General features: G+C 34.3%; 1 protein-coding gene across 16 annotated transcripts in view; it reads right to left on the reverse strand.

The window, feature by feature from the left end:
* MYCBP2 (MYC binding protein 2) overlaps positions 1 to 21,781 on the reverse strand; it is a 174,772-nt gene that overhangs the window by 68,318 nt on the left and 84,673 nt on the right. For 13 of the 16 annotated variants that reach the window (XM_038144794.1, XM_038144863.1, XM_038144854.1 and 10 more), the window contains 18 exons: positions 21,441 to 21,532; positions 20,393 to 20,527; positions 20,230 to 20,313; positions 18,879 to 18,975; positions 17,888 to 18,080; positions 16,982 to 17,256; positions 15,796 to 16,017; positions 13,955 to 14,146; positions 12,948 to 13,154; positions 12,073 to 12,204; positions 11,358 to 11,536; positions 8,652 to 8,794; positions 7,772 to 7,872; positions 6,413 to 6,631; positions 5,083 to 5,308; positions 4,659 to 4,777; positions 3,299 to 3,386; positions 275 to 327 (listed from right to left, as the gene is read on the reverse strand). In XM_038144794.1, the coding sequence (XP_038000722.1) occupies positions 275 to 327; positions 3,299 to 3,386; positions 4,659 to 4,777; positions 5,083 to 5,308; positions 6,413 to 6,631; positions 7,772 to 7,872; positions 8,652 to 8,794; positions 11,358 to 11,536; positions 12,073 to 12,204; positions 12,948 to 13,154; positions 13,955 to 14,146; positions 15,796 to 16,017; positions 16,982 to 17,256; positions 17,888 to 18,080; positions 18,879 to 18,975; positions 20,230 to 20,313; positions 20,393 to 20,527; positions 21,441 to 21,532 (2,757 nt within the window). The remainder of the gene's footprint in view (positions 1 to 274; positions 328 to 3,298; positions 3,387 to 4,658; positions 4,778 to 5,082; positions 5,309 to 6,412; positions 6,632 to 7,771; positions 7,873 to 8,651; positions 8,795 to 11,357; positions 11,537 to 12,072; positions 12,205 to 12,947; positions 13,155 to 13,954; positions 14,147 to 15,795; positions 16,018 to 16,981; positions 17,257 to 17,887; positions 18,081 to 18,878; positions 18,976 to 20,229; positions 20,314 to 20,392; positions 20,528 to 21,440; positions 21,533 to 21,781) is intronic. The other 3 variants (XM_038144827.1, XM_038144890.1, XM_038144763.1) reach the window with 1 other exon arrangement.

Here is a 21,781-nt window from a genome sequence, read left to right on the forward strand (position 1 = left end):
AAATACTGCAACTTCAGCCAAACAGATATTTTTAAATACTTGGTCATCTAATGTTCTATGTGACATTGCGTATATTTTTTCCCAAGCAGATTCATTATAAAAATTGATTTCATTTAAATACTAAAATTCAGTATGATTTCCTTAAACTGTTAAATAATAAGCTTGGATTCCATTCTATGATAAGAGCCCTACAAATTATTTTCTTCTGTAGCAGTCAGTTTCAATGCAGTTTTGTGCTTAAGTGCATTGCAATGGATAAAAAGCTGCAGCATACCTGTAAGGCAGCCTCTTCCAGTATCTCAAGATCCTCTTCAAACTCACTACCTGCTGGAAAAATATAACAGTTATATTATCTACATATTACAGAATATGAGGTTCAATTGTTTTGTGAAGGCTTTTACATTACAAAATTCACATCTGCATAATGATGTATCATACTGTTCAATCAGCAGCTGAAATATTAATATTTTCAAATAACAAAGTAAACATGCAGTATAGTGTAGTTCAGTGCACACACAAATGAACAACATAAGTTACACAGAACAAAAATTTGGTGCCTGTCTTTTTATCTCCAAGGCACTATGTATGGCAGGTCTTTGGATGTGACTGGATACTTTCAGAAAGATTTTGAGAGGTCAAGGTGGTTTATGGGAAGCAGTATCTCTAAGTATGCAACAGCTGCTCCCTTTTAAGAGCTTACCTTTGCAAAATTATTTGAAAACCTGATAAACTCTGCATAATTTAATAAATTATGATTCTTCCGAAAACACAAGCTCAAATACATACTATTACACAGTATTTCTTTCTCACAAATCCAACTCCAAAGTCTGATTCCAGGATGACCAGAATTGCCAAATACAGTCTTTTAACAGAGGGGTGAAACAGATAATGTTACCATATTTCTACTCTCTTTTAAAAACATGTCAGGCAATTCGACTAGTCAGAAGAAAAAGAAATAAGAAAATCAAGCCCCAAGGCAATTTTTAAATTCAAAGAAATAAAGACATCTAAAAACTGCTCTCAGAAATAATTGTATCAAATCTGGTAGTAGTTTAAGAATGTAATAATACAAAATACATAAACCAATTTCACACAGCTGTTTAAGTCAGATCTTGGTCATAGACCAGATCTCTCTCTTGGGAAGAAGTATCTTAAATTTATGTCTTGAACTGGCAAGAAGGAAGAACAACCATTTGAACATGGTAACTTGAACAGTATTTGGGTGTAACTCTCAAAGATACTTTTCCTAGTATGTGAAGAAATCACTTTCTGTTCCATCTTCCTTCAGAGCAAAACAGGCTTAACCTTGTTAGGTCCTTCAAAACACTTTTATTCCTAATATTTCTAGAGGAATACTCCCAGTAATATTTGATTACTTGCACACTGAATATACCCACTACAACAATGACTAAAAAGTAAAACTGTAGAAATTATAACAAAGTATGAGAAGTCTACCAGAAAGGGCCTTCCTGTCTGTATGTATTACAAGCAAGTCTTTTATATGATTATTGATTCTACTATTCTATGAAGGTTTTTCTTAAGGGACACTCTTACAAAATAAGATAACAGGGCTCTGCAGATTAGAAATGACAGTATTAAAGAAGCATTTCACTTGCAGCAAAAGGTAGAAGATGCATAAACTAGGATGCAGAAAAGGAAAAAAAAGTCTGATACTAAAGCATTTAAATGTTGCTCTAGAAAACCACAACTTTACCACCTTTTCTGCCACAGCATTCTTCTGAAGCACCAGGCAAAACACTCAAAGCAAAATGACACACAACTGAAAACCATTTTAAAAGGCTGCACAGTAGCTTCCATTTGCAAATACTACCACTGTTGACTATAATTCCCCAGTTTTGTCTACTCAGAGGGTCTGGTGGTCTTGGAGAGAAACAATACACTTATATAGCACAAGCACTGTAATCTTACTAGCAACATAACAGACTTGGTTGAAGTTGATAAACAGTCAGACAAGTCAATTTCCATTAGATCACTCATCAGGAAACTCCTTAGAGGCAATGCACCTATCCCTCCTCTCTTGCAGATCATACACAACCACTTTTGTATGCAGCTGTGACTGCACAGGTAGCTTAACTGCATATTTTATTTCAAATTTATATGGGATAGCATAAAGTCAAACTAGGTGTCACCCTTCTTATTTCAGGCATTTTAACAGAACAAACACAAAAAGCTCCAAAGAGAGAAGTACAAAGTATTGCAAAATATGGGAGATTAAGGTACGAGGATTTCAATCTTTTTGTTGTTGTTGCACAGAAGAACAGCAAAACTAAGGGAAGACAACAAAACCAAGGAGCTTGAGGAATAAGAGAGGAGGGCACTATTTAACCTGAAGAATAACCTGTACTTTAGAGTGAAATACAGATCTATTAGTGCACTTGAGGTGCCTCCTTACCACATAAAGTAAGAAATTTGTAAACTATCCAAATACACAAGCAAAATACTGGATTAAAAATACAAAGAAAGTTTTGTGATTAGAGCTCCACACTGATCAGTGCCCTCCTGCCCATTAATCCACGCTTCCAGTGTAACAGTATCTGAGCTGTGATTTGTGCTCCTAAATTAAAACGATCAGGGACATCCTATTATAAATTATGAGCCTATTTTTCCAATATGCTGATGCTATTTAAGAAAAAATTATATTACTCATAAAACAGCTGCATCATTAGAAGTAGTAATTCCATCTCCATATCCACTAATTTCCACAAACTCATTTTTCCTTACATTTTAAATTGCAGTTGGGTTACTATAAATTTCCATTTGCAGCATCTGTTGTAAAAGTATGTGATTTCTTTCCTAATTATGAAAAAACAAAGCTACAGTAGAAATATTTTGAGCTATAAGGTCCACAGACAAAATGGTCACTTTCAACTTTAAAACAGTAATTTTAACTTTCACAATTCAATGCTGCAGGTATTTTTTCATACAGAGAGGTGTGAAGTGTGGGGAGAAAAAAAACAGTGAAAGAGAAATACAAAGATGATACCTGCACATTTACGAAGCACCAAGAGGAAACTGTGGGACACAGTTCATACAGTCAGACACTACCTGTGGATGGGGTGAGTTCATTCAAATTTAAATGACCTGGTCTCCCTCCTCCCCATATACACACAAAGGGAAAACGGAAAACAGAAAATACTGCCAGCTTTATAGTTTGATTAACTCAGTTTGAAGACTCAATTTTGTATTATTATCTCTAACTAAAGGCAACAATAAGATTTGAATGTACTATTAATTCAGAAAACATGGACAATGATGAAAAAATGAAGTATGTTCTTACCAATAGGAAGTGCTAAATCTTTCTTCATCAAAGCTGCTGCACATGATCCTCCTAAATTTGCCAGTTCTTTCTCCAGCTGAATAATACCCTTCAAATTAAAAAAAAATTAAAACAAAATTAGTGTCTCCGAAAATAGGACAATAAATAAATTTTCCTGACAATGTTTTATATTAAGAAATACTCTATGTCCCAGTTTGAAGCTTCTCAGCAACGTATTTCTTGTCATACAGCTACTGCCATGTTTTGCTGTGACATAGGACAGTGTACCAAAATTTTTAGAATAAAAAGGTATGCTTGAAAACAATTACTTATAACTACTCTTTAGATTTAGACTTAAGGTACTGGCTACCATGTTTTAGCACTGAGCATTAGAAAACATGCCAGCAGCTTTGTTTGTAAATGCTTTAAAGAAAAAGAATGACATATGAATCTACATGGGTATTTTTGCTTAAGCAAAAGTTATTTCTATTCAAACACAGACTAATTAGATCATCTATAGGAATTATAAATCTGATTCTGCTGAAAGCCAGTGGGACTACCATAGATAATAATCTTTCGGTATGTGTTCTTATCTGATATGTAAAGAAATTCCAAAGAACTTGACATTCTGAAAATCTGAAGACATGATTTAGCCTGAGCAAAATCCAGGAATAAGATGAGGTAAATCTTCTGTGAGGGTTGCAGTGTAAGCAAGATGCAGACCCTTATGAAATCCACATGAAGCAACAGGGCCAAAGACCCCCAAAACAAGGGAAGACTTATTTTTCTGGATGTAGCATAAAACGTATTAAGTGTTTTCAGTAATCTCTTAAACTAAGCCAAAAGAAAGAATTGGATCAAAGATGTGAAGAAATCTGATCTTCCCTTTGCAATAAACAGTGGTGGAAATGACTCATGTCCTTAAAGGTAAATGAGAAGACCACTGGGTAAAACCTGAGGTAGCCTAAATGCACACAGCGTTTCCAGGGAGTCTGAGAGTTCTGGTGTAAGTGAGCACTGGAAAATAATGCAAATATCTAACTCAATAAGCAGGGACAGTAAAAAGCCCCACATCTTGGATCTCTGATGCAAGAGTAGCCCAGAATTCCAGGAAATCTTATATCCCACTGACATACAAGATAAAACCACGCTATGTTTTTGCAGAGTGCCACAAAGCCATTTCTATAGTATCCTGATTAAAAAATTCCAAATTCATAATGCCCCTAACAAAAAAATGTTATTACTTTTATATAAATAATCTAAAAGTATTTTGCTAATGTCACTTAGCCACAAGTGGAAACACAAACATTTTTACCCCCCCAAAATTTATTAGGTGATTTATTAGGTGAAGCAATTATAACTCCCTCACTTTTTCCCTTACCTCATCACTTCCTGGACTAAATTCATATCCAATTGCATAACATTTGAAACCATAAAAACAAGCTTTTTCATCTTTCACATAGTCTGATGCAGTCTCCAGAGAAAAAAGTGCTTCATTCCCTTAGAGAAGTAAAAGGAAAAAATAAATTAATAATATATTCCTCCTCTTTTGTGTATTTCTTTTATGTAAGTATATATGAAAGACAGCCTTTATATGTAAAATGTGAATTGAAACCATGGGAAAAACAAGCGGATAAACACTTCAAGCAAGAAACCTACTACAGACATCATTAACTTGCCAGCTGGGATAAAGACCCATCTTTAACTTTGTTTGCCAAGATAATTCTGTACAAAAATCAAACTTCCTTTAATTATGTGTGTAGTAACACACATTACTAGCAATTACATCAGTATCTATGTATTACCTGGCAATACCAACACCATGGTAGGCCATCCTGAAGATCCAGAGAACTTTTTCAGTTCTATCCATGAATTAAGGTTCTCATGAACAGAGGTATGCTTTGGTCCAAATCCCAGGCTCTGTGCAATTCTGACAGGAATTAGTAAACGAAGAACATCCTCTGACTGAGCGGTGCCACACTGTGTGTCAAACTCTATTGTTATCCACCTGACACATTCAGGAAAAGTCACCTAAAACAAAGTAATAGGTTAATTATGTCCAAGCTTTTGGGGTTATTGGGGATTTTTTTTTACATTTACTTCTTGATTTCCATTTGGCCTTAACTCTGATTTAATCTACAGAATTGATTTAATTACGTAATTCTGCACAATTGTTTTGCTATTCTTTTAATTAACATCAAACTAATTTATTCCTTGACATTTATGCACACCTGAAATGTACATAAAAATGCACTTTATTCAATTAGAATCCTGTGTTATAACTTCATATTCTGTTTAAGTATTTGCACTTGTGATTGCTTTTAAGAATTCTGTACAGGTTCATTAAACAAAACAACCACAGACTACACACACTGAACTCTCAGATACCTTTTTCCCACTCAAACTTCAATGAACATAATGAATATCTGTTTTGTGCAATCCCAGAAAAGTACAAAGCAGCTGAATCACACTAGTGAATGTGGCTGGCAGTACAATAGCATATAGATACAGAAATTCAGATGCAGTAACTACTAAACCCAAGGCTTTAAACATGCTCCAGAAACTTTTAGGACAAAAGTAAGCATTACTGCATCAAGATGATCTCATGGTAATTACATTTTCTGCAGTGGATGTCTTGCTGTCTCACAGGACAAGCACTGGAATAGCAGAATAATAATTTATGTCCTGTTCAGGCTCTTGATTATAAGTTTGCTACTTCTGGATGTTAATTTGCATAAAACTGACTTTATGTATTCCTACAAAACATTGTTTAAGCATTAGGTAAGAAAATCTGATATGTGATTACACACTCTATACATAAAGACTTTGAACTTCTACAACCTCTACAGTTAGTGCAAAGAAACTGTATGACGGCAGAAAAATCTAAGACTAGGCAAATTTAGGGATTTAGAGCAGATACCTGAAATAGGCAGTTAAAACTTCACTATTTTCCACTATACTTGATGTAGAGTTTTGTCCAAAAAGCAGTACAGCAATAATATAATCTGTCTTCTATATTAGACTATATTAATTATCATTCATGGCAACAATTTTTCAGGTAGCAAATGCTGACTCAAGAAAACTCACGTGTAAAGCTTTTAAGAAGCAGCATGTGCACTTAGAAATGGTGCTCACCTTATAGTGTGTAACAGAGGCAGGTTTATAGGGGTGCTCACTTTCTACAACAGCATAGTGATTGGAGGTAGTACAAGCTGAAAGCCCTTGCTCTGGCTGGTTTCCAGTGGTGCTGTCTGTAGACTGATTTGGGTTAAAAGCTGGAGGGGCGTATTTCTGATTCAGAACTGCTACAGAAGGAAGCAGCTGTTGTACCAGGCCAAAAACCTCAACAGCAACCTGTAACATAACACCACATGTGTTATTAAAAGTCTTATAACTTGCTGAAAGCAATACTCTAATACTTCCATTTCTCTTCAGTGGTGGTTTGAACATTCTCAGAATACCACTAATAACAATTCATTCAATCATTTTGCAATTCTGCATCTACACAATCCTAACAGAAAAAGCACCAGTACATTAATCTCCTCTTGGAGACTCAGCAAAGCTGAAACAAGAATCTGTATTTAACTGTGACATCTTTCCCCTAAAATAGCTTCTCCTAAAACCTTGAACATTACCATATGGTAAGCACAAGTTCAGAGAAAGTAAATACCATACTAAAGCCAAAATCCAGTTATACTCTATGGCCATATTAATATTTATTTTTATATTAATATTATGTTCCCTGTAATCTTCACTGCATTTCCTAAGCAGATGAACACTTCTACAGCAAAACACTTGGTTGTTTCAAGTCTCAGTCCATGAAGAAACAAGGTAACTAAAATCTGACAGTCTTTCATGACATGTCTGCTAGATTTTAAGTGGTCAGTTTTATTCCTCCCCCTTTAAAAAGAAGTCAGAAAACATCTTAGAGCTCAGGAAAAAGCAATAAAAGGTAATAGTGTATACTAGCTAAGAATTATTGACATTTGTAGATCTAATAACAGATCTCAAGAGTGTCCCAGACCAGGCACATGCAAGAAGAGCCATGGCACTGCAAAGAAATGTTCTTTTATTTATAGCTGACATCTTTCAAACTCCAAATTTGACAGAAATAATCTTAATTTAATGAGCAAATGCTTCTGCTCTTTACTGTAAAAATAAGATTTACATAACATAAAAAAACCATTCCAACCTCCCAATGTTCATCAATGAGTTGTAAATTACATTCTTCTCATTTCTTTTCTTTTCCTACTACTAAAAAGCCTCTCATATTTCTCTGCTTCCTTAAGGTATTTTGGTTATCATGTTTTCAAGTTAAAAAAAAGGTCATTACATGTTTTTTAAATTCTTGACTCGTGGAAAATTCATGACTCATCAAATATAAACCACTAATTTACAGAATAGTAAGAAAGCAAGAGGTCAAATTTTCACAGTAAATCTTCTCCTTGCATAACATTCATACACTTCCTCAGTAATTTCTTTTGAGGAGCATACCTTGGGAATAGCTGCTGCTACTGGTCCTATGTAGGCTATGATGAGGGGAAGCAGCATTGAAAACAGACTGGAAGAGCTGAGTAATTCTGGAATGTCTTCAGCTAAATAAAGATAATTAGAACAGAGGTATTACTAATAAACATGCTGTGGTTGAAAGCATATCTTATTTTTCTGGTTTGCCCCTTGTAGGTTAAACATCTATTTCCCAGACTATTTTTACTTCAAATTGTTTTCATTATTTAGGCACTGTTGAATTCTGAGTCTGCCAAGTCCACCCAAGATAAATGCATCATTATATATAGTTCTCTGCTGAAAAATGACCTTCTCTTAGAGCATTATTTTATTGCATTCTTGGCCATTTTATGAAGCTGTGTTCATATTTTCTACAGTATAAAAGTTAGCACAACAGTCCTCCCAGTCCTTCAAAATGAATTTTATAGCACTGTGTAATATACTGGACATTTTGGCTACAATAGCTGATACCTACATTTCTCACAAAGGGATGTTTAAATGCTTATGTATTAGTTACATTAACCAGTCCTACTGATTGCAACCTCTGTACTAAACACTGAGGAAAACTGCAACTAACCTGCCATAAAACATCTTCAGGAAATAAAGAATCTTACCAGTTTTAATAAGATATTTGCTAAATTGATAAGCAATTTATACAAAGTATCTGACTATGCTATCACAAGCATAACTCAAGGACATAAAACTTACTCATAGTTTGATACCTATAGGAATGAAAGGTTAGAAAAATATTCTTTGGAAAGCAAAAGAGAAACATGACAGCTCTTGTATTCAGGTGATATTCTACTATTATGGCTTGCTAGCAAAGTAAAAGGTTTTGAAAAGTAAAGCAAATTTTCCCAAGCCTTACCATCTACAGCAAGAGCTCTGTGCAACAAGTCTTTGGCTGCTCGTACAACAGCACTCACGACAGAAAGAGCCCTGCTACAGTTTTTGTCCTCTTCATTAGCTTTGTTCAACAGCTGTGACTGCAGATCGCCATCATACTCACTCCTGGGTAGTGGATTAAGTTAAAGTAAGTTCACAAATACAAAATTGCATTAAAAAAATTCCTCACTAATTTTTGGCATAGAATAAGCAAAACAATTTTCGATAAAGCAATAAAAAACCACAAGGAAACCATGGAGGATATTTTGGAGGAAATGTCTCACTGTTAGTCCTTTGCAAGAACTTTGGCAAAAAGTATAAAAAGCATTTTTCTGCAATGTTTCTTTTCTCTAGATGCCTTTTAAACCACAGAATTAATTGCTAAGCTCTTCCAAAGCCAGTTCCCAGTCTTGGTAAAAACAGCTGTGATAAATACCTCACAGAAACAATAAAACTTTCTTAATGGATATTTTTGCATTTTCATAAGAAACAAATATTCTCCTTTTTTAAATAAAAGATTAATTACGGCTTTGAAATGGTCTTGGGCTTACCCAAAACAAGCAGTTCTTTCTTTTAAATCCACTTTGTATGTCAAATTAGGCTCTCCTAAACATCATCATGGATGAAACCATTTCAATAAGGTTTGATTTGCTTTTTCAAAGCTATCTAGTGACAATTACAAACTAATTCAAGCCTTCAATATGATATTGATTAGCCTTGGCGCACAAAGATAAAATCACTTAGTCAACAAACAAAATAAAATATACAATTCTCTTTTGGGTATCTTATGTTTGTTGAGTGTATTATTTCAGGACTAGCACCTCAGAGCATTAAGAAATTTTACTTTGAGCAGTTCAGTGAACAAGGATATCTCTCTTTCTATGTCATGTGAATCAATCACTCTTACAAAAAGATTTTGTTTTTTCAAAGTGTCCTAGAATTGTAGCTTTGCTGTCAGCCTCAAGCCTTTTTCATTTAAATTTTTTTAGCTGACAGTGGATGCAATCCAACTGAGTACTTTTCCAACAAATCCCTCCAAAACTTTTCTCCCCTTAAAGTGTGTTAACTTCTATATGTGGCATTTCTTTGCATATGCCTACGAAACATTTGTATTGATATTTAAGCATCTTCCAAACAGAATGAATGTGACTTTTACAAGCTGCTCTATAATAGATGACCGAAGATTTGTTTCTTTGCTGTAGCCAAATCAAAACTTCAAATCATTGTATATCAAACAGTGAGTCCTAAGACTAAGTCCATAACCATAATCATGCAATAGATAAATTTATCTTGTCCGTGCAAACTACAAAGACATTGTGATTACAGCACAGCAGCTGCAATTTTTTTCAACACAATTTATTCTGTAACAGTTCCAACTCGTACCACTAGTCTTCGACAGACTCTTTGAATTTTATCAGCTGAAACAAAAAAACCTGAGACTGCTCCGATCTGAAGACAGGACTTTGGTGGGGGTTTTTTTCAAATGTTAATTTATCATTGTTAGAATGCCTTGAAGTTCCCATTACTGAAATTATGTCCTTTGCTTTTCTGAAATCAAAGAATTTGTTATTTCTCTTTAATTTTCTCTTTTGCCTGTAGGAAAGCAGACAATCTAGGAGTGAAAATAGATGTTTTTCATGTCTGTCTTTCATCCTTCTTACATAATGATGCTTTCCAATTAAGATACTTCATAATAAAGTCCAAGTTTCCAGGAGACTAAATCAACTTAAGTATCATGATCTGCACCACTGCAATTCCATTCATTAATAATTAATTACTGTTTTTACTGACAAGCTGGATCTCTGAGCACAATCTCATGTTTTAAGGTAGTTTAGAGCTATCCTGTATCTTCAAATATAGTATTACTATAATTTTGCTGGCCACTGTATTCCTTCATATTTTACCTTCTTTAAAAGTTTAAGAACAATATATGTTCATGTGCTTGTTAGTCTAAAATACATCAGTTGGTGTAGTATTACTTTTTCGTATCTTCTACATCTTTTGTTATGTAGGTACTTCTCACACAATCAAAGATAAAAGTAAATTATTATTAATTGATCATTTTATTCCTTCCATCTTCTGTTAATCAGCCAGTTCGAAAATCCTGTCTTTCTACAAATCAGGGTAAGCACCTCAAACACAAAAGCAATGCTTTCTGCAAAAGCATTACCACAAGTGAATTCCTCCTGTCACCCTGAAAGGCCGAAGTAAAGCTCCCCTTCAGGACCGTCAGATGTTTCAGCTGATTTTCTTCAGCCAATTGCAATTTCTCTTTTCATACCTTTCACCTCTAAGAGAAGAGTTCCTATATAAATAGACCTTGTTTCACTACCTGATGCAATTATTTTTGGAAACGGAAGAACTGAATAAATTGGAGAGAAACATGTCAGTGAGTAATCTTTAAGATATCTCCTATAGTATAGAAAAAACAGAAATTAAAATAGTGTATCTTACGAATTCCTCATACTTAGAGCTTTAAGGCAGTAAACAAGGGACCTCATAAGAAGTCAACCATCATATTATTTGCGAAATAAAAAAAACAGACAACCTAAAACAAGACCGGAAGAGGCATCACAAACACACTCTGGATGCATTTATTTCTATCACTTCTTAAAAACAGATGTGGTATAATAGCACTGTGATGGTTTTGTTCACTTTTCTTAGAAATCAATCATTACAACACACAAACCTGTAATAAAGAATCTGTGGGATTTGTCCTCGTGTTTGGTTGGTGCCATTACTGCTCAGACTACACGTACTGAATGTGAACGTTACACCATCCGGACACTGAACCGTGGTCATTCCACCATCTCCGTTGGCAGTCCGGCTGCCGTAATTCCTCAAACGAACTGCGTACTTCACATTTTCCTTAGAGAGGAGAGCAAAAATAGGCTGCAGTGTAAAACAAGTATCTAATGGCTTTATGGTATATCAAAGTTATTATTTTACATTAATACTGGAGAGTCTGAAAAGTCCTTTAAAGCACTCTACAAATGAAATAGAAGAAAAAAGATGCAGCATTTAACAAAAATCAGAGCTGTTCCATGTTCCCAAACTATGGACCATAATTTAAATTACTACTAATTACTTTACGAGCAAGCAGGTATCCAAGAAAATTAACTATCAAGTTGCACAAAAAAAATTTGCACTTTCAAAAATATTCTAAAATTACTAGGCAACTATAATCTATCATATGCACTTATAAAAACTGGGATCTAATTTCTTCTAGCTAACAGGATTTGGAACTTTTAATCTATAGGTTGAAGCTGAGACTTTATGAAGCACACATCAAGATCAACTTGTGAATGTGCATCCAAAAACCCAAACAATTTACACTGACCATTTCAATTTTGTTATCTAAAGAAGTTGTATGAAACCTAAAGACGTGCTTTTATTTCATTTACCTTCAGTGGCACAACTTTGTCAAGTCTGATTTCAGCTATGTCACTAGGAGAATCATCTGTGGTGTAAGTTCCTTTAACCAATTCTAAAGACGTCCATCTATGAGAATGAGTTGCATCTCCAGTATGATCACTCTGATTCAAAGAAACAAAGTAATTTTAATACATTTATAATGTAAATACATGACACATGCAATTGTGCAACTTATGTTTCATTGCATAAATTTTTACACATGTCATTACAAACAGAAAGATGAAAAACCTGTTCAGAGTCAACAGTAAAGCCTTTCTCCTAAAGAGGAAATTACTGAGCAGAGAGGGTAATTTCCCATAGTAATCTATGCTTATCCTTTGGAAGAGATCAGAATCATCAGTTATAGAGAACAAGTGTGTGTAAAAGAGCAGTAGTTTTGCTTTATTACAAGAACCCACAACACAGTTTTATACTGCTTCTAAGAGAGTACATCAACGACACATGAAACATCTGTAGGTACCATCTGAGCATGGTGGGAGGCCATTATCCTTTTCTTCAATTTTTGGTTATAACCTCATTACTTAATGTCATTCATGGTTTACAGAGAGGTAACTGGTACTAATTTATAATTAGCTCCAGAAAGTGAAAAGCCCATGATATTTCAAATATTACTTGTAATAAAGGAAGAGTTCACAACAATAACCAAGATAAAGACCCTAGATATGGCATGAAGCTTGGGGTAACACAAGAATCTTCACCACAAGCAAAAAACCCTACTACCACTGCACTGTTTTACTGGTAGCCTAGACCGATTATGAATATGAAAATACCTCATTGTAAAACATACTCTAAAAAAATCTGAGGTTACTTCTGCTCAAATTGTTTTCCCAAAAGTAGTACTTACATCATCAACTAATACCTCCAACTCATACTCATGAATTCCTCCTCCACCATAAACAGAAAATCCTACTACAACTACACCAGGTTTGTCAACAGAGAAACATATGGCATCAGGGGATCCATTCCCAGTATTCCAGCTTCTTCCCTGACTTGTTTTAGTGAATCGGTTTGGAGTGGATTTGACAGAATGGAGAGAATTCAGTCCATCAACCTGTAGAAAGTTAAATACAGTGGTCAGAAAAGATTCACTGCTAAATTTTAGACAATTTTAATAAAGCAAAGTGATCAGATTTTTCAACTGGTAAATTTTAAAAGTCAACTTATAAACCACAGAAATGCCACTATTTAGCTTTCTAGTTAATACTGACTAAAAAGGAAGAAGAAAGTATTTCTGATAATTAGAAATTACCTAGGAATAATCAGAAATCCAACTCTGTTTTTTAAAGTATTTGAATATATATTTTATGGATGAATTAGCAAAAAATAGATTAGCTGTACTAAAAGAAAGGTTAGGTATTTCTGCCTTAGGTACAGTCAAGATTAAGAAAGGGCAGAAACAGATGTTACATAATGGTAAAAACACCTTGAATCAAGATGCTATCAAAAGCTTGATTCTTTCTGTGAGAAAAGCCTGTTGATAGCACAGAGACAGTGACATGCCTTTAACAAAGTCAAATACTTTTCTGTCACTTAATGAAGTTATAGCCTCCTGAAAAGATTGTATATCTACACAAACATGCAGGCAAAAAGCAATGTACTCAAAAAATGTGCCTTTTTTAAAACAATCTGCAGTATTCTTCAGCACTAACGAAGTAGCTAATTATCAACAGTATTTCTCTAATACAGTGAATATATGCTTTCAAATCTATGCAAAACATCTGCACTACTCAAAACAGAATTCCAGAATCTCTGAAAGATCTGCACACCAATAAAATACCCATCCAGCCTCTATCACATTCGCAGTATGTTTGTCCTGAAAAACTTCTAAAAATTATTTTAGAGCAGCTTTACCTCAGATCCTAATGCTGATGCTGTAAGCTCACTCACAATACTAGCAAGCAACCCACAGGTATTAGAAACTAAATGTGAAGAGAAAAGTTCATTTTCTCTTCTAAGGCTGTTCCGTACTGGTAAAACAACAATGACCAACATCTTTTCCAGCACTTCCCGAAAGCTTGTCATCCCTGAAACATTTTCTTCACTCTGCAGTGTGAACAAAAAAACAATGACAAATAATAACAATGGTTATTAAAAAAGCAAAACACGAACTTTCACATATTCTAAGTATTAGGTAATTGAAATATCTGTGACCTTCATGAAGATAAGAAATATCAAGAAGGTGGAAAAAAAATTAAAATACTCAAATCTATCACATTAGTTATTCCTTTGTCAAAAGAACTGATTGATGTCCTTAATTTCCTGTGTGAGGTGGTGACAAGTCTTTTATTGCATTGAAAAGACACCAGATACAGATGTCCTTCCCAGGAGAGGTCTCTTCTTTATATACTATATAGCCATAAAACCTATGGGCTTTAAAAGCATACATTAAACCACAGCTACCTTTGAAACTGTTCATATAATTTCCATCTGCAGTGTCTAAAAAAGAAACTTGGAAGCTTTATTGTTTTGGTGTTAGCAAAAAGAATCTTCTATGCAAAGAGGTAAGACAAAACCACTTGTGGGATGATTATAAACACAGTTTTTCTTTGCTGAATGAAGACTATGAAACAAACCTAAGCTTAGGCATCTATCGTGTCTTCTGCCAAGCAGTGACATCCACTGCTTTCAACAAGAAAAATAAAACCAGCTCAACAGATGAAAATCTAAGGTTTATCTTTCTCACCTCTTCATATGCCAAAAAAATCCAAGAGGTGAGCCAATATGGAAGACAATCAGGCAAAGCAAACATGTACTAAACACTTTTCTATCTTTTACAGTTAGGAGGCTGCTGTATGCAAGACACAAATATTAAACTTGCATTTAGTAGTCCCTGTTTTATTCCTTCATTAATTTGTACAGGTGCTTTCCAAGTCCATGAAAGCTTTTAGCACAATAATGGCCTACAGGAGTATGTCCCCCAGCTTAACTGTGTATTTTATGAAGAGTAGAAAAATTCTGACATTATCTTTAGCTCTAAATTTCTGGTAATAGTAGCTTCTACAACTATCCTTCATTTACCTTTCTAGCATAATTCATAATTTCATACCCCTGTTGTCATCCAAATTGAAGAATACTGTTCAGTAGTCCCATTTCCCTGATTATTATATTTTATTTTATTATTACCTCTATTTATTATTTATCTTTTATCTTCTTTCTCATTCCTGTAAATCAATTCTAAAATATTATAACTTCAACAATACAGCAATAAAGAGCCTTTGATTAGGAAATTGTTTAATAACCTTTGCCAGAACAGTACGAACTGGAATTCCTTTATTGACCCCCTTAAAAACTCCAGTTTGGACATGACTTTTTATTACTAAGGTTGTGTTGACTCTTCCTCAAAAAACCAAATCTATCTACATGTTCCTCCTTGTGATCACAAGCAAAAACTGAAAAACTGCTGCAGAAAGCACTATGCAACAGAATATTACTCCCAAGGATATTTCTTCCCATTTAATATTCCAAGATAAGAACCATTCTGCTTAGACGTTCTCCAAAAAAGAAACAGTTGAAATATTTCATACAAAAAGTTGAAAATTGTACAAAATTTTAAGTTTCTGAACGAAGCCTTTTAGAAAAAAAACACTTACGTAAATTCACGTACATTTTTATGAAGCAAAAACGTGTAGGTACGTAACAGCTTTCTGTTGCAAAGTAAAAGAAATCATTACATTTTTAGAATATATCCTAACCTGACTAAGCTTTTCCATGTGTGCTACCAGAAGAGGAAAGCGATGGGCCAGGGCAGAGTCGTTCTCAGTGCTGACTTGTTTAACCATGGAGCGCAGCAAGGCCTCTCCATCGTAGGCAATGGGGAAGATGGAGGTCAGCTTCACTGAGGTGTGGCACAGAGCAGACATGACAGCTGCAAGGAGCCGACTGCTGGAGGTCTTGAAGTTTGCTTCCTGGATATCCTAAAGACAAAAAGAAATTAACAGAATGGCACCACTGCACTGAAACAACAGAGAAACTACTTTGAAAGGAACTTTCCAGCTTTACTGTAATTAATAAAAATAATTTATAGAAAGCTTCTCTATGAATTTTACATTACCTTCCCTCATAAGCTTGAATTCAGACCTTCAAAACTGGAGTAATTAAAATTTCTTGGTTGGCATATTTTAAAGGCATATTTTAAAATACACCCGTCTAATATTACTTTTAAAATTATGGTATTCTTTGAAGACAAGGTTTTTCTTATAATTAACTATTAAACTACTTAATTAGAGTAATACAGTAAAGAACAGATTCTTCCTTGAAATTTTGTATGCTAAATGAGTCTTCATGCAAAGCAGCAAACAGGTTACATCTCACAACAAGCAATACAAGCAACCAGCTACATTGTTTAGATGTGGGATGCTCATTCACAATAAGCAAAAGAAGAAAGCTGTTGATTACAGAACAGTATTTCCAGCTGTTTCTCATGTACTTGGCTGGATCAGAGCACTGCTGTAGAGTTTAATAATGAGGAATTACTCAAGTATTAGTGATAAAAAAATACTACATGGATGCTCTTAGGCAACATGCAGCAAGAGTAAGCATATATAAAGGCACGGCCTCAACACTGAAAAAGCAGGTGCTGACAGTTACCAGCACCACAAATTTTCTTCACTGTCCCACAGAGAATCTTAAAAGCTAAAGAAGACAGGCTCTTTCCTAGGCTCTTTTTGAACTACATTTAGAGAACACCCCAAACAAACAAAACCAGAAACAAATCCAATAGCCAATCATTAGAAAAATAAAATCCAAAACACAACAGAACTCAAGTTGCAAATCAGGATAAATGTAAAAAATTAGTAACAGTTTTAAGAATTACTTGGCTTCAATTTGAGCAAAAGGACAAGCTAAGCTGTTGTATTTACTCGTGCCATTTTAATGTACCTGATCCAAACAGTTCAGCAAGTCACAAAGACATGCCCACTGGAGAGCTGGTGTTGGATAGAATGAATGGAAGCAAGCTGTAAATGTATTATGGCATTCCTGAAGAACAGCTTCCAACAGACTGAGAGGCTGACTAAGATATCCTTGTGGGTCATTGTCCAGCTTCACCATGCAATGGTCAACTCCTTCAGATAAAATTTTTCTCAGCAAGGTCCTAGTTTTTCCAATGCAATCTGCGAGTTTGCTGGTTTCTTCTACAACTGCCTTAGCTGTAGCTGGAAGATTACACAAACAGAAGCATTAAATGTACAATAATGAAATATTTTCATGTTAGAATGCACATTTTACATGCAAACAGAAAAACAGGGAATTCAGCAACATTATAAATTTTCTCTGAATCTGTAACATTCAGAGAAGTTAATTTCAAAAGTAAACAGTGACAGGGTGTTAAACTCTATCAAAGAAACCTGAGCATTAAAAGCTCCCACTTTTCTGATCTTTTATAATATATACTGCATTTTAATGAGCATTATTTAAGTACAGGCATGAAAAACACATACAATCTTCTAAATTCACACTGTGCTCACCACCATGGCAAGCACTAGGTACAGAAATGGAAAAAAGAAGATACAAACAGTCCAAAACAGCTCAACTGATAAGTCACACAGGAAATTAACTTTAAAATACATAGGTTATGGTGTAAACATGTGGTACTAGGATACTTAGTTATGCAGACAATTCAAAACCTCCTGTTTCTGACAACAAGCCTTTTAATTGCTCCAATAAAACCATCTGTGAGAGCAAATCTATTTTATATCATATCCCACATGAATACTTAGACCAAACCATAAATTTCCTGTAGATTATTTGCTAATAAATACAAAACAAGTGAACTGACAGGAATACCTGATATTGGGTATATTTCACAGGTGTAGACCCTCAGCAATCTCAGGCAGCAAGTGCCCACAAAACGCAACCTTTCCAAATCCAGAAGAGTAGCAGTGTATTGGAAACCTTTCAGCCCACGAAGTTCTTCAACTCCCAGCACCAGTGTTGTCCAACTCCAGTGAAGAATGCTCAGTAAAGATTCAAAGCATTCCTATTTCAGGATATGAAGGATATTGAAAAGAGATTTAGTGTTAAAAAACAAGAAGTGACAGTTCTGCATCATTATTAAATGAAAGGCAAATAGCATCTATATCTATCTTTATTACGAAAACACGTATGTACATCTATACACATCTACCATGCAACACACAAATCCTAATTTGCTTGAGAAAAAAAAAACAAACACTGAGAATGCAGGGGACACTTCACTGCAATATCATGATAAAATCTAACTATCTATAAGCTATATTAGAATATTATGTATGGAAGCCCCTCAGTTATTTAAGAACAAATGTATTCACCTGTAATGGAGATTTTTCAGTAAACTTTATTTGCTTTATCTAAAGAAGAGTGCAACACTGACTTTTGACATAATACATTTTTCTCATAAAGTATTATCAGGGCTGTCTTCACTTTGTTTTTAAACAGTTATGATCTGCAGGACCATGCCACTATATGACATTTACAGTACTTGAAAGCTAAACAGAAGCACATGACAGTTCACAAAAAAATCTGAGGATTTAACAGATTTTGTTTCTACTATTATTATTGTATGTGGTAAATAATTTCACGAAGCTGTACCTTAGAGAGCAAAATAAAAGTACTTGGTGTTGAACACCAAATTGAAATCTTCAGAAAATGTAAAAAATTGAAATATTCTATCAGTGTACCTAACTTGTGCTTGAGAAAGCAAGCACAAAACCATCACTATTTTCCACATCTACATCTTTCGGTTTCCTAACCATGTATGAATTTGCAAGGAAAACCGAAGATTCTTGATAGTACTCACCACTGAGACAGTTCTGGCAAAAGACCTCTTTAAAATATGTACGGGTTCACTAGTTTGCTGTTTTCCTTTGGATGCACTGCCATCACTTGTTGGCAACCTGGAAGACCAATTTTAGAACTTACTTGAAATCTCCACTTTTTACTTTTAGTAGAGTTTTGGATTGGGTTTGGTGTTTTGTTTCATTTTTTTACTTTTTGTAGTTTTTACTGTTTTTATTATTCAAGTGGGGAAAAGAACCAAAGTGAAAAAAGTTTTAATTCTCAAAAAAAAAGTTCAGTTTCAACCTAACTTTTTCCAGTTTCCTAATAATTCTAGACCAGTAACCAAGTATCTTGAATTCTCTCCAACTGGCAGTACTATGACAACTAAAAATGAGGTGGGGATTTAATTCCATGCAATTATTACTAGTATCTACTGTATTTCCTCAGATGACATCAAGACTAGAAATGTTGTTCCTTAACAGAACACTGGTTTTGTGAAGGGAAAATGTATGTGGAGGTTAAAAATACAGACAGCATCTATCACTGCAGCATCTTCCCTTCTGTGCCATCCATTAGTCTTTAGAGGTCTCAAGGCTTGTTTGCCTTTTGGCTACAGCCATCTCTCTATAGAAATCACCCAGATGAGGAATTTGTCATGCCAGGACTTCATACAGATCAAAATGAAACCTTCACCTAAAAGGACAGGGCATCTATGGAGAAAAACCTAAATGGCAGAAGTGAACTGTTCTGCAGAGGAACCTCAAAAAGGACATTCTTAGAAAGGACAAGAGAACTGGTATCAAAGAATTCTAAGCTTCAGAATCAGTGTGGAAGCCAGGGGAATTATATACACACACAATATATAAAATTTATGTCACGTATCTATCTGAGGACATCTGTAAAATACACTATCAACACAGTGAAACAGTTCCTGATTATTAAAACACATAACATTTATCAAGGCAGTGATAAGTTTATCATAACTTATTGTAAAGCACAGTTCATTGCTGATACTGGCTTTGTTTCATTAACATCATCTGTTCAAGAGTATACAGTTCCTAAACTGAGGGTGACCAAATAGAGCACTTCCCAACTAGCAAAAAATATTATTAATGTTATTGTGAGATTCTACAGATGTAAATGAAAATCTCAAGACTCATGCAGCATGACTGCAAGAAAAATAACAAGGAAGTAAATGAGGGTATAATTTCATTACTTTTCTCAAAGGCACTAAGTTTTCCCTACATTTTTCAGATACTGATTTCCTTCGCTTAATACAGTAATATTTTCATGAAACATGGTTATAATGAATTTGTTATTTATATTTTAAAAAACATGTCAGCAAATTGTTCCGGAGGTTAAAGTATTACCTGTATAGTAATTGTGGAATCTGCCCTGCATTCACATCTGTACCATTATTAGATTTCTTGGAACTTTTAAACTGAAATACAACACTGAAAGAGAAATAACCTAGTTATTAATCAAGTCTTATTAGAGCTCCTCTTTTTCAATAAAAATATAAAAAAATTATACCCATCATCTGTAGTAATAGAGGCCTGTCCATGAGATCCACAATCACTGCTAGGTCCTGACACTCTTGCCCAGGCTACATACCACCAACCAGCTTGCAGGAGTACTGGCTCATCAAACATCATTGCATATTTCTCTCTGGAAGAGTAAATTTTCAAAAATGTTAGCTGTTAATTATTTTTATATTCACTTTCAACAAATTACACCCTAATGATTAAAAGAAATTGAGAAACAATGGTATTAAGTTGTATCTATTTATATTCAAAACCCGAAAGTTTTTAATCTAAAAATTTTAATCTAAAAATAATGTAGTAATTAAAAAATAATTCAGAAGGACCTACAAATGCCTGAGTTGTGCTTGATCTTGAATTGTGAACAATCGTATCAATGCCAAACAGAGTAAGAAGACATTAAGTTAAATTAACTTAATGTTAATCTAAAGAAGTTTAAGGTAATTAACTTAAATAAACCCAATTATATCTAATATACAATACTGCAAGCAAAACAATAATTATAAAGTACTATTTAATACTGATTTCAGAAAATATTTGCAAATGACAAGAACTTATACATAAATTCTTAGTAATTACAACGAGCAATAAAGAAATTAACAAGATATATATTTAGGGGATTGATATATAAGATTTAAACCTGAAAGAATTAATCACGTATCATTTGAAATTTAAATTACTTCATTACAGAGAACAAAAAAGCAGCTACAACATGGCTAAACCAAACCATATGCACAAAAGAGCTGCTGCAATATTTTGTCTTATGACCTCAACACAAGAAGATGGGATTTGACTTGGATTTATACAAGAACAAGAATTTGATTCTTTTTCTTCTTTTAATTTAAATACCATAATGGTTTGGGGACATATTTGGTGTTTTACTATTTCCCTATACACATCAAGTGTTTTACATCACTTGCTACAAAATTCTAATGATGTAGACCATCCCTGTTGATATTTAAAGTGATACTAAAATGTGTATAGGGAAGTAAAAATCAAGATCAAGAAGCAGGTATAAGTAGGCAAGCTAAACATCTTACCTGGCAGCACAGTCATATGCTAAGACATCTGTCTCAGCAAGGAGGTCTCCATCTGTCTCATGGTCTCCCCCATCTGGACCCAATTCAAACAACTGGTGAAATAAGAAAAAAGGTAAAATTATGTCTTAGGTGTTAGAAACCTCATAACACCACTTTTTCTTGTCTGGCATTCTGGAAATTGTATACTCCATTTCTTTCCCAAAAATAACTACTACTTAATATCACTGACAGGCAAATCCACATTTGGAAGTTGGGCATTAACTGTTAAGAAATAGCAATTGATACTGACCACCCAGCCTTATGTCCAGATACATTTTTAAGTGGAGAAACCCCCTAAATCA

Source organism: Motacilla alba, chromosome 1 (assembly GCF_015832195.1).
Source record: "Motacilla alba alba isolate MOTALB_02 chromosome 1, Motacilla_alba_V1.0_pri, whole genome shotgun sequence".
NCBI classification, from domain to species: Eukaryota; Metazoa; Chordata; class Aves; order Passeriformes; family Motacillidae; genus Motacilla; species Motacilla alba.